This window comes from Mytilus galloprovincialis, chromosome 4 (assembly GCF_965363235.1).
Source record: "Mytilus galloprovincialis chromosome 4, xbMytGall1.hap1.1, whole genome shotgun sequence".
Classification (NCBI taxonomy): Eukaryota; Metazoa; Mollusca; class Bivalvia; order Mytilida; family Mytilidae; genus Mytilus; species Mytilus galloprovincialis.
In genome coordinates, this window is record NC_134841.1 from 74,646,013 (window position 1) to 74,659,287 (window position 13,275).

The following is a 13,275-nucleotide window of genomic DNA, read 5'->3' on the forward strand; positions in this document are numbered from 1 at the left end:
GGTAGGGTTATTGTTTCTTTGACATATCCCCCTTTCCCATTCTCAATTTTAAATGTAACAAAAAAATCAGCACTCAGCAACGGATGTTAAGTCCTCAATGCTCTTAAACATAGTTAATTATTTGGTCTGCTTAATTTTTTGGCTTCGAGAATCACTGATGAGTCTTTTGTGGACAAAACGCTCGTCTGGCTTTCAAAATTATAAGACTGATGTCTTTGTTGACGTTGCAGGTGCGCTTGACTCCAATCTTAATTAAATAAGATAGTCAAGTTTTCAGACCGAAGGTTGGCGATTCTCTCCGACACTCCGTCTTCCTCCACTGATAAAACTGACGACCATGAAATAGCACAACTGTGCTGAAAGAAGCATTAAACACCAATCAATCAATCATAGAAATGATAATACTATTATTTTTTTATTCATAATTTTTATAACAATAAGAAGCTTTATTTCTTTATTGAATATTTCATTAAAGAGACTTCGTAGGTTCTGGTTTCTAAGACAAATAAAAAATCTCAAATCATCATACAGTTTGCCTCAGGTTGAACTGTGACAAATTTGTTACACCCACACCCAGATAACACTTCCAATATCTGGTGTGGTGTTGAGAGAGCTGTAGCCATTGAAAATCAAGCACTGTTCAGTTTTAAAGACAAATGCTGTACAATCGGTTCCATGATGTAGACATAAGTAAGCACAGTAAATCCTTGTTCTGGAATACTCGGTTAGATAAGGAAGAGTAGTTGGGATGGAATCTGTCTTGTCAATATGAAAATACCTCGAACCTGTTAAATATTAAAAATACCATATATAGGTGGATAATGTAGTAAATATTTCTATCGGAAAACAACTGTAGTTCATACAAAATATAAACTCTCTTCACAAATGTTTTTTTTTCTTTCTATGTATTCCCCTTCTTTATTAAACTTATAGTGAACATAAAAATAATTAATCATCTAAAAATATTCTAAATATATTCTATAGTGACTATTAATTATATAAACCAATAATTTAACAAATTCAAAAGGAAAAGATGCAAAATAAAACATATAACAACAAGAATGTGTCCCCAGTACACGAATGCCCCACTCGCACTATCATTTTCTATGTTCAGTGGACCGTGAAATTGGGGTAAAATCTCTAATTTGGCATTAAAATTAAAAAGATCATATCATAGGGAACATGTATACTAAGTTTGAAGTCGATTGGACTTCAACTTCATCAAAAACTACCTTGACCAAAAACTTTAACCTGAAGCGGGACAGACGGACGGACGAACGAACGAACGAACGAACGAACGGACGGACGGACGGACAGACGACCGACCGAACGAACGGACACACAGACCAGAAAACATAATGCCCCTCTACTATCGTAGGTGGGGCATAAAAATATCCACAATCTTGTTGACTCCTTGTTTTGTCATCTCTTTATTTTTTCCTCCGGTGGAATGTTAAGGTTGTATGTTATTTTACTTACTGTTTGTACCCCCAACATGCCATTGGCCAATATTTCCCGTCGGTGTGCTTACTCCTGCTGTTAAACCTTCAACTATATCTTGGGATATGGGATAATGGTTCGCCGTTGGATCTATTTTAAGTAATTATATGTTTTATTATATGTGATGTATTATAATCGGATAGATATGATGAGAAAGGGTTAATTTTAATGAAGCAGTAGTCTTAACTAAATGGTTAAAACAATTTTTATTTATCCCAACACACGGCCCCCACACTCACCTATATTCTTGCCTCCACAAAATGATCATATTACAAAGTTATCTAGTGTAGATTCTCGTTTTTCACATTTATGGTAAAATGAGGAAACCCCATACATATTCGTACAAAAAAAGCACCCACACTCAAACATGAGAATATCAGTTTCATTGTTAATTTAGCTTTATCCATATGTAAACATAGAATATTCTCGCTTCTAAAATATTCAAAATTGAAACACTCGATAAGGTCGACGAAGGTTTTATCTACACACAAAAAAATCATATTTGTGACAATAAGTACAGCTATACTATATTTATATTTTTTCTTTAAATTTCTTTTTTGAAACCATCATTTTGATATATCAAGAAAAAACATACATACATTGACAAAGAAATAGACTGGTTTCCGTCGCTGCTCTATTATCCCAATCAAAGCTTTTAGTGTAAACAAGTTTAACACGTTGGTTTATAGCATATGATGTAGGTTCTCCATAAATCCATGCAGCTTCCGTTAGATCTGTTCCATCATTCCATTTGAATGAAATTCCATCTGCTGACGTCAGTCCAATCCAGAAATCGTTATTAACATTCCTGTAACATATATAGAAATCGTTATTGTTGTCCCTGTAACATATTTAGAAATCGTTATTATTGTCCCTGTAACATTTTTAGAAATCGTTATTATTGTTCCTGTAATATATTTAGAAATTGTTAGGAATGTCCCTGTAACATGTTTAGAAATCGTTATTATTGTCCCTGTAACATATATAGAAATCGTTATTATTGTCCCTGCAACATATTTAGAAATCGTTATTATTGTCCCTGTAACATATTTAGAAATTGTTATTATTGTCCCTGTAACATATTTAGAAATCGTTATTATTTTCCCTTTAACATATTTAGAAATCGTTATTATCGTCCCTGCAACTTATTTAGAAATCGTTATAATTGTCCCTGTAGCATATTCAGAAATCGTTATTATTGTCCCTGCAACATATTTAGAAATCGTTATTATTGTCCCTGTAACATACTTAGAAATCGTTAGTATTGTCCCTGTAAAATATTTAGAAATCGTTATTATTGTCCCTGCAACATATTTAGAAATCGTTATTATTGTCCCTGTAACATATTTAGAAATCGTTATTATTGTCTCTGCAACATATTTAGAAATCGTTATTATTATCCCTGTAACATACTTAGAAATCGTTATTATTGTCCCTGTAACATACTAAGAAATAGTTAGTATTGTCCCTGTTAAATATTTAGAAATCGTTATTATTGTCCCTGCAACATATTTAGAAATCGTTATTATTGTCCCTGTAACATACTTAGAAATCGTTATTATTGTCCCTGTAACATACTTAGAAATCGTTAGTAATGTCCCTGTCAAATATTTAGAAATCGTTATTATTGTCCCTGCAACATATTTAGAAATCGTTAGTATTGTCCCTGTAACATATTTAGAAATCGTTGTTATTGTCCCTGCAACATATTTAGAAATTTTTATTATTGTCCCTGTAACATATTTAGAAATCGTTACTATTGTCCTTGTAACATATTTAGAATCGTTATTATTGTCCCTGTAACATATTTAGAAATCGTTAAAATTGTCCTTGTAACATATTTAGAAATCGTTATTATTTTCCCTGTAACATATTTAGAATCATTATTATTGACCCTGTAACATATTTAGAAATCGTTATTATTGTCACTGTAACATATTTAGAAATCGTTATAATTGTCCATGTAACATATTCATAAATCGTTATTATTGTCCCTGTAACATATTTAGAAATCGTTATTATTGTCCCTGAAACATACTTAGAAATCGTTATTATTGTTCCTGAAACATACTTAGAAATCGTTATTATTGTTCCTGTAACATATTTTCAAAGACCATTTCAACTGGCAAGCACTAAAAAGATAATCGTTATATAAAAAATAACCAGATTTGGTAGTCTTCTCGAAGTGCGAATTGAGTAATTTTAAATGATTTCCGTTCAATTCCATTGTCACATCAGTAAATATCAGAAAGAAGAAGTGGTATAATTGTCAATGAGACAACTCTCCACAAGAGTCCAAATGACACAGAAATTGGCAGCCCATAACGCACCTATAGTCAGATATAAATTTAAAAGGCCCCAAAATCACAAATGTAAAACAACTCAAATGGGAAAAATAGCCTGATTTATGTTCAAAAAATGAACGAAAAACAAATATTTTTATGTAACACAGCAACAAACCACAACTACTGAATTACAGGTTCCTGACTTGGGAGCAAGTACACAAGGATTTAAGAATAGCAAGTAGAATTAGTTAGTCCAGTTACCCAGTTACTTATGTATATACTGAACAGTAGAATTAGTGATTATTTCTGCACTGAGGCAAAGAAGCAGCATATTGTCTCGAATATCATAATGTAAGGAGTGTATGCGTGCAATTTTTAAAAGTGTTTCGAAAGGATTTCCCCTTGGTAAGGAGTGTTTACTTACAATTAAAGTGTAGAAATGGGAGAGAAATAATTGTTCTAATTCCCTTTGAGATATAATAAATTTTAGAAGAACAGTTTCGACATGTTTAAAAAAAAACCAGATTAGCTTCTGTTACATTATCAAGTGTATCTAAAAAGGTAGATTCTGATTTCAGTATTTCTATTACTTACATTCCCTGGTAGACAATAGCATTCTTGGCAACTGTAAACATTTCATTTGTGGGTAGCATGGCCAGCTCTAAGGCATTCATTTCACAATCCTGTTTAGCAGTTTGATAATCAACGGAGTAACTCATCGGCATATAATTATCTACATTCAGAAACAAGAGACTTTGGTAAGAAACTCAATGAAACAATATACAGACAATGCATTATACTTTGTAAAGCAGTAGGACAAGACTCTTGATTAATTTGCACACACGTTGACGGATTCCTTTCAAGAATTCAAAGTATATAACACCTTGGTGTGCGTACTCTGTGGTTAAGGCAACATGTAACAACTATGCATTTTTATATACATGTATTCAAATTAAAAAAAAAGTTTCTAGAAGGATATAAACAAATCGAATATTATATTAAAATTTCCCGGAATACATACATGTATAAGCTTAATAATATTTTGACTTTGTGGAAAATTGAGAATATAAAAATATAACAGGCTACATGTATTTACAAACCGTTGAGTCTTATGATTATTTACTTTTTAATATTGACAATTCTAAAACATTCAAATATTAAAACGTGCATTATATTTAAATAAATAAGAACAAAACATTACCGTTCTTGTCCATTCGTTTTTGATGCGTTTTGTTATTTGATTTTGCCTAGTGTGAATATGGATTTTCAGATTCGATTTTCCTCTAAGTTCAGTATTTTTGTGATTTTACATTTTACACGTAATTAATTTCATACTATTTCACTTTTGATTCGAATGTATGAGAATTAAATTTCCGCATAAGTTTTTTGAGTATTTGAACAGATCAATTTGAAATACCATTTGATTTGTATGGGGGGCTAGGATGAAAAATTTTGTCCTGCATTTTTTTTAGTTGTTATCTCTGTCCTGCCTTTTTATTTTTCACTCTTTTCGGTCCTGTATTGTTTTCTTAGTTTATCCTGACCTTTTTTTATATAAATTGTCATCCTGCCTTTTTTTTTCAAATTTGCTCACCCTGCCTTTTTTTCTTTAACTTAAAACTGCCATTTTCAAATTTCATTCTAGCCATCCCCGCCCCGATAAAATAAAATGGTATCTGTCTTTAAAAAGCTCAAAATTCTACAACAGCATGTATAATGACTGAAGTTCATCTTAAACCTGTAACAACTTACATTGACATAACGCGTGGGGCAGTCTGGTAGATTTAGTTTTTGACACCCATGTACCATCGACCTTGTCCACCGCTATAGAGACGTTTGCAACCGGATTGGGAACAGTGTGACCTGGTTTCCAGTCTGTATAAACCACACTTTCTAACATGTTTTGCCAGGTTAGATATGCTCCATTGCCATATAAACCTATCCATATGTCACCAGTCAGAGTTCTAACACAAACAAACATAGTTTACTTATACATTGCATGTTAATCTAGTTTCAGTGCCACCCCAAGCATAATATGCTTAAAACTTTCACAATGATTATTTGAGGAAATTCATATAACTGTTTCATATCTCATGTGGCACAGAGAAACTTTTTATTGTCTGATGCAAAATCTATTTAAATAAACTTATATAATATACAAAAGCCAATTTTGTGTCTTATATTCGTTTTTTTAATTAATTTCTCGTGACGCACCACTTCAAATACTATCAATCTTTTGATAAATAAAACAAAAATAAAATAAAAATGCAAATTCAACTGAAGAGCGTCTAAGAATTTTCAATCCATAAATATAATATCTTAGCTGTATTCCGCTTAACTTTTCAAAAATGTTGGCCCTCAATGCTCTTCGTACTTTATTTGAACTTTTGATTTATTATTCTAGCAGGCACTGCATGATGAATCTTTTTCAACGAAAATGCGCGTCTTTAGTACAAAATTATAAGCCAGGGTCCGAAGCTACCAAAAGACATGTCATAAGATATATCTTAGGACATATCTAATGATTCTCTTATGACTATCCTAGGACATATATCAGACCTCGCCTCGAAGCTGTCTTAGAATGATCTTAGCAAAGACATTCTAAAACTGCTGCAAGTTCTTTAAATTTTCAAATATTAACATGGATTTATGGAAAAAAATCATGTGAATGTAGTGTTGACTGATCTTAACTTGAAAATACATACTCATAAGTTATGAAATCTTTTAAAAACGTAACGGCAACTGGGTTAGAAAACACCGCTAATTGTCCACCTAAGTTAATACATTCCTGTGAGGCTTCGTAATAGTTGTAATCTCCATGGATAAATGTCACGTCTGGATGAGGAGGTGCTGCAAAACAACAGTATACAAGTAGAATATAGATAGGGTGACTAGATGACGGAATCCTTTAATCGACAATATGCTTAAAAATTCTCAAAGAAAATAGTCGAGCGGATCTGGTTATCAAAATGATTATTAATAGTTTTATCAATTTGTAATGGAATTTAAATTTGAATGACATATAGTGTAACAAGACTGTATCCACTTTCAAATATAAATGAAAATTTTACACAAAACTGAACACTAAAACATAATTGTGAAAGAAAAAAGTTACATGAAAAAATATCTAAAAAATGGAATTTTGAAACATGTACGTTTCTACTAAACATATATACAGTGATATGCACCATAACATAGAGGGCGGTTAAGTTCCGTGTAGGCGCCCGTATTCCACAATACATAAGCATAGGCCTGGCTAAACTTTCCAAATTCCAATTGTGGTTCAAGGGCTGCCCATGAATCATAGTCCAATGTTTTGCCATCATCCCAATAACAAAGTTGGTTTGTACAAGATACAGACATCCATACATCATCGACAATGCCCCTGTTAAAAAAAATACATATACGTATCAATATAACTATACCAAAGATATGTTAACAGATTAGAACTTTTTTTTATACATTTATGTTTATGTTTAAATTGTTCAGCGAATATTGTCGATACTTAGAATGCAATAACTGCGACTATTTTGTATTTTACCAGTTGTAGGTAATAACAGTGGCGGATTCCTGTCTTGAGTAGTGAGTAGACGGCTGGGCGTTCACCTCTATTTTAGACGGCTAATGCTTGTAAATATCTTGTTAAGATTTAAATGATTTTAGCACATAATAGTTCAATAAAATGGCGACTCACTCCGCATGGCACTATTTTTTTAAAAATAATTTTGACCAAAGAGCAGCCGGACAATGAGTATTTAGTTCGAATTGGGGATACGAATTTGACAGCTAATGTCCCAATAAATGTGTACATTATATTTTCAAAACTAATTACAAATCATGTAAACTCGTACAAATGGAAAATGGAAAAATCGTTTTTATACGTTTTGATTATATTCGTGTGAAAATAACACAAATCGCTGGGTTAAATCGGTCTAGTTTTAGGTGAATGTTAACAACTTTTAAAAAAGTAGTGATATTTGATAGAAAGGTTGAACATTTTGCAACCAGAGATTTTCCTTTCCCCTTTGCTAGCTACTAGACTATATACTTACTCAGACGTGATGAATTGTGCTGCCATATTGTTCATTTGATCGTTGTTAATTTTTACCAGTTTCATTCCAATGTTTATACAGTAATCTAATGAATCATAATAATTCAAAGTGGATGGTCCTAGATAGAAATATGGGCTGAAACCTGCAGAAAAATACAATAATTGAAAATTCAGTCGTAGTACATTTTTCTTTCTTTGATTTTGTGTGTTTTTTTTTTTTGGTACTTTTATTTTCATGCCAGGTGAAGCACACGTCCGGGTGCGGGAGTTTCTCGCTGCATTAAAGACTCATTGGTGGCCTTCGGCTATTGTCTGCTCTTTGGTTGTTAGTTCTTTGTCACTTTCCCCATTTCTATTCTCAATTTTATGTAAAGTTAAGAATGAATGAAAGGAGATGTGTGATACAAGTCAATGAGATAGGAACCTAACGAAACAACAATAATCAAAGTTTGAAGAGGTCCATACTTAGGACATAAGCCTATCTCTGTCTTTTTACATTTTTTAAAAATAGTTCCACCCTTCTGTTATATTGTTGTATGTACAAGGAAGTGGGACGTGTTTGCAATAGCGTCAAACAGAGCATTATAGAGCAAGAACAATCTCAATCATAATTGAAATATTTTTCTACACTTTATAATTTTCGTGTGCCTGATGCGCATTTCTATGTTTATCTTCATTAGGAACGCGCAAATCTAAAAATATATAGGGAGTTGGTTTCATTGGCACATTGCAGTGACTTTATTTTTTGGGAGGGCTAATTGGAACATGGGTACCAATTGTCTAGTCCATTTTCTGTCACTTACGAATCTTTCACTTTATCAATTTGTGACAAGATAAATGGTAAACTTAAACTGTAAAGTTGATTCAGTGATTCAAACGAGTTTTTGAGGAAATATATGTGTATGTGCGCGTTCGCTATATTCGTAGACTTAGTTTAGGTTTTGAAATATTGATTTGACATGAAACAAATTATGAAAAAGTCGTCCTAGTATGCAAATCATACTACGGACGTCATTTGGTGTGAAAATTTGGAAGAATGATATCATAAGAACTAATAAACGAACCTTGTTACAGTTATGTATACAATTTTCCATTAAATCAGTGTATCGTTACGTATTTCAAAATGTCATACCTTTTAATAAGTAAAGTCAGTACATTCGTCGATACCGGTACGTTACATATGCGCGTATTAGTATTACATTTGCGAGAGAAATATCATTACGCTTGCAAGTATTGTACGTTTATGAAAGGACCATAATTAGACTGTCTATAGCTTAAAATAAAGGGAAGAATTCGTGTAAGGCGAAACTTAGAACTGGTGACCAATCTACCACCCGTTATGTCTTGCACTACTGGTATATATATGCAGCCAACTGACGAATACTCTTGGCATGGACGAAACCTGTTTTTAAATTACTATTTTGAAATCCTCACATTCAAATGTAATGATATTTCACGCGCTGAAATCCGTACATTCGAAAGGTAATGATATTTCTCGCGCAAATGCAACATTTTCCCCTGTAAATTAAAAACCATGGTCCAAATGACACCAGAAAATTGAATGGATATTCGTCAAGGAAAATATATAATAGGACTTTTAGAAAGATAGTTGTATTTTATAGCATGGCAAATATACAGGAAGATGTATAGGTTAAAGTCGCGCAAATGTTATATTTTAATGTTCGTTAATCCCAAAATCCACCCCGCTTCTATACAGGTTTACATACCTCGTATTATGACCACTTGTAAGAAGAGCATCCAAGACAGCTTCAAAGGTATCATTGTAAAAAAAATTATTAAATTGAATAAACACTTGCAAACACTAAAATAAATGGCTTTCAATTTGTTTAAGGAGAACTGCGCCCGAGGTATACATGAAATGATATCCAACTAATAATCATCTAGGCTTTAAATATTCTATGTACCATGAAGCAAAAGATATGTTATTAAATTGAATTCGAAATTATAGGTCAATTAAATAAATATATATTATATTTGTCTGGAGCTATTTGTTAGCAAATTAACTCTGGGAAGTCAAAACCTGAATACATAAACAAATACATGTAGATAACAATAGACACAAAAACAAATTTGAATTTAAAGCCGGTATGTAAATAATAGTGTTTGGGTAAATAGTAAAAAAAGTACGTATGAACGCGTGGTCTTTGTTTCACTTATTGAACATCGTTACAGGTTCAAATATAGTCCTCGTGTACTTGGGGCTGTTATTAAATAGTTTTTTTCCCATTCAATGCCCTTTTTTATATATTGATTTACATTGTATGTTTGTCCCAAATGGAAGAAATATAACAATTGATAAATCAATTGTACCATTCATTGACCAACAAAATATGAACTATTCGGCCGGTATCTATTTCACTGACGTCTTCACTCGCAGTCAACATCAAAAAGTATTTGAATAGAAGGTTATTAACTCGTAGATTTTGTATATATTTGTAATGACTCTCTTTTAGTACGGTTTTTGTTTTGTATTTTTAGAAATTGTCATTCTCATCTGGTAATGCATATACCAATAGATTCTTAATACGCACCGAGAGAGCTACACTTACCCCTGAAGTTGAGGCTGTGACATTATTTTTAAAATTTTAAAGCAGGTGTTTTAAAGAGCATAAAACACTGTGGTTGAATTTGTTTCTATAATATTACATTGTATCTTATATATACTAGTAATAAAACCCAAAGTTATTTTTACGCCGCTGAATTCAAGTTCAGTACTGTTTAGATAGCTCGCTTGCAGTCAATCAATCCAGTTCTGTTCTATAGCATTTCAGACCTTTGTCGAATTTGAAAAAAAGAGATAAACAAATATTAGTCAGAACAGTCTGAAATTAGACAGAGCATATCTTACAATCTAATTAAAAACCAATCTCTCATCGCTCCCGTTTTCTGATATGTCGCGTAGGAGATCTAACGAAATCCGCCGCAGTTTGAGGTCACATGTGAGTGACCTCGTAGGTGTGTCTTTTTCGACCAATGAAAATGAGTCTTCCACGATCTTGAAAGTTTATCGTGAGGTAAAGGGATGTAACTCATTTTATTTACGAAGAAATCGCCAGTCAAAAGAATTCATAAACTTTTTTGATTGGCTTATTGATAGGTCGTCAACTCATTTGCATATCATTATAAATTCATAACTTCTAGTTCACTCACATGTGACCTCAAAGCAGGTTTCGTTAGATCTCCCACGCGACATATCAGAAAACGGGAGCGATGAGAGATCGGTTTTAAATTAGATTGCATATCTTATTGACTGTAATCGATGTGTCTAAATAGCACTGAATTTGCGCGAACGCTTAACTTTAACCAATGAAAGTTACAACTCTGCATGAATTCATACTACATTGTATAGGGGATAAGTCTAAAAATGTATTTACAAACTGAAAATGATTGATTAATTTAGTGATCAGTTTCTTTTCAGATATGTTCAGATCAAACGTATCATAGCAAGGTTTCTTTTCGATAAATAAAGTTGACCTAACCTTATGGTATATTAAGAAAAAAGGTCCCAACCTGGGGCCAACCGATATAAGTATACAAGTCTCAGTTTCAAAATTGCTATTAGTAAATTGTTAATATCCTTACTCATATAATGTAATCGAAAACATGATAAGGTCAGCTGATTGTGACAAAGTTTTGAGAGAAGGGGCCAGTGGTATCACATGAACATTTTCAGGGCATGCTATTAACAAAGCACATTGGGTAAATTGCAATTTAAAAGAAATCATCGGTGTTACCAAAACAACTAAAGGCATATATTTCCTACATAACCAGGACTTCAACAATATTGTTATAGTATGTGTTCATACAGGAACTTCTTAGGAAGAAAGATAAGAAGTAGCAATATCCTTTAACTCTACTTTCCGCTATATAGATGATGTTCTTTCACTAAATAATTCAAATTTTGGTGACTTTGTCGAACGCATCTATCCCATTGAACTACAGATAAAGGATACAACAGATACGATACAGTCAGTAAGTCGGCCTCATATCTTGACTTACATCTAGAAATTGACAATGAGGGTCGATTGAAAACAAAACTTTACGACAAAAGAGAAGATTTCAGCTTTCCAATTGTGAACTTTCCATTTCTAAGTAGCAACATTCCAGCAGCATCTGCATACGGTGTATATATCTCCCAATTGATACGATATTCCCGTGCTTGCATTTCCTTTCATGATTTTCTTGATAGAGGGTTGTTGCTCACAAGGAAGCTATTAAATCAAGAGTTCCAAATGGTGAAGTTGAAATCATCTCTTCGTAAATTTTACGGACGCACGAGTTGGTTGACCGTTATGGAATAAACGTTTCACAAATGATATCGGATATGTTCCTTACGTCGTAACTACAACCCCTAGTTTTTTGGTGGGGTTCGTGTTGTTTCTTCTTTAGTTTCCTATGTTGTGTCATGTGTACTATTGTTTGTCTGTTTGTCCTTTTCATTTTTAGCCATGGCGTTGTCATTTTATTTTCCATTTAGGAGTTTGACTATCTCTCTGGTATCTTTCGTCCCTCTTTTATACGTTCATATAATTGAGAAAACAATTTCCCGTCCACGCTGTAATGTCTCGTCTGTTTTATTGGTCATGATTCAATTAATACCAATGATAAATGCATATATTGAGATGATGGTCAGAGAATCCATGCCAGAAGGACATGAACGAGTCAAATAATTCCATACATCAATTAAATCTAACATATTGCAAATGTATCTTAACGCTCACAGTCGGATCCAGGCTCACACCCTTTCGTGGGGGAAAATGGTTGATTATATAGGGAATCATTGAAGCATGACTGGAGGCCCCCCTATGTCAGTCAGCGGCCCCCTCTCCTTATGAACAGTTCTATATCCGTCACTGACGCTGAACTTTAAAAATTGGGTTCTTTAATGTCAGATAAACTTGTGTTAGGACATGTGCACCTTAAAAAGACTGCATGCACCAAATATATTGGACATTTTACTTTAAGTAGAAGACGTTGATATCGATCAATAACCCATAAATTAGGGTAAGAAGAACCCTCACAGCCAGGCACACCTTACAATCAAAGACATATAATATGTATTATAATATGTATTGTATGTCTGTTTCGCCCAATTGATTTTTTACATGTTTAGGCCTTGTATAGCAGACTAAATGTTTTTTTCTCTCTCATTGTTGAAGGCTGTGAAGGCGGTCTATAATTGCTAAAATCAACCTCAATTAAATTTTGGTGGAAATTTTGTCGCATTGTCTGTCATACTACATATCCTTATGTTTACATGAAAATATAGCTGCAAAGTCAGCTACAGTAAGTTCGTGATTGCAGTTTTGAACTTTATTCCCAATAACATCCCAAAAGAGAAAAAATCAGGTGAAAATATATAGCCTGGCCCCAAGCGTAATTAGTCCAAAACAGGAGAGTCAGTGGTTCTGTGAGACT

At 33.0% G+C, this 13,275-nt stretch overlaps 1 protein-coding gene across 1 annotated transcript; it reads right to left on the reverse strand.

The window, feature by feature from the left end:
* Positions 1-399: 399 nt before the first annotated feature.
* Positions 400-9,744, reverse strand: LOC143070756 (lymphocyte antigen 75-like). The gene is made up of 9 exons (XM_076244918.1): positions 9,564-9,744; positions 7,838-7,979; positions 6,974-7,170; positions 6,491-6,635; positions 5,538-5,749; positions 4,380-4,518; positions 2,100-2,308; positions 1,480-1,590; positions 400-785 (listed from the first exon to the last, which is right to left on the reverse strand). The coding sequence occupies exons 1-9, from the start codon at positions 9,616-9,618 to the stop codon at positions 562-564; spliced, it is 1,434 nt and encodes a 477-aa protein (XP_076101033.1). The 5' UTR covers positions 9,619-9,744; the 3' UTR covers positions 400-561.
* Between the last annotated feature and the right edge of the window lie 3,531 nt (positions 9,745-13,275).

Coding starts and splice junctions, on each gene's coding strand:
- LOC143070756 (XM_076244918.1), bottom strand. CDS start 9,618: ATGATACCTTTGAAGCTGTCTTGGATGCTCTTCTTACAAGTGGTCATA. Junction 7,980..9,563: donor ACAAGTGGTCATAATACGAG/GTATGTAAACCT, acceptor ATTTTTCTGCAG/GTTTCAGCCCATATTTCTAT. Junction 6,636..6,973: donor TAACCGCCCTCTATGTTATG/GTGCATATCACT, acceptor GTTGTTTTGCAG/CACCTCCTCATCCAGACGTG.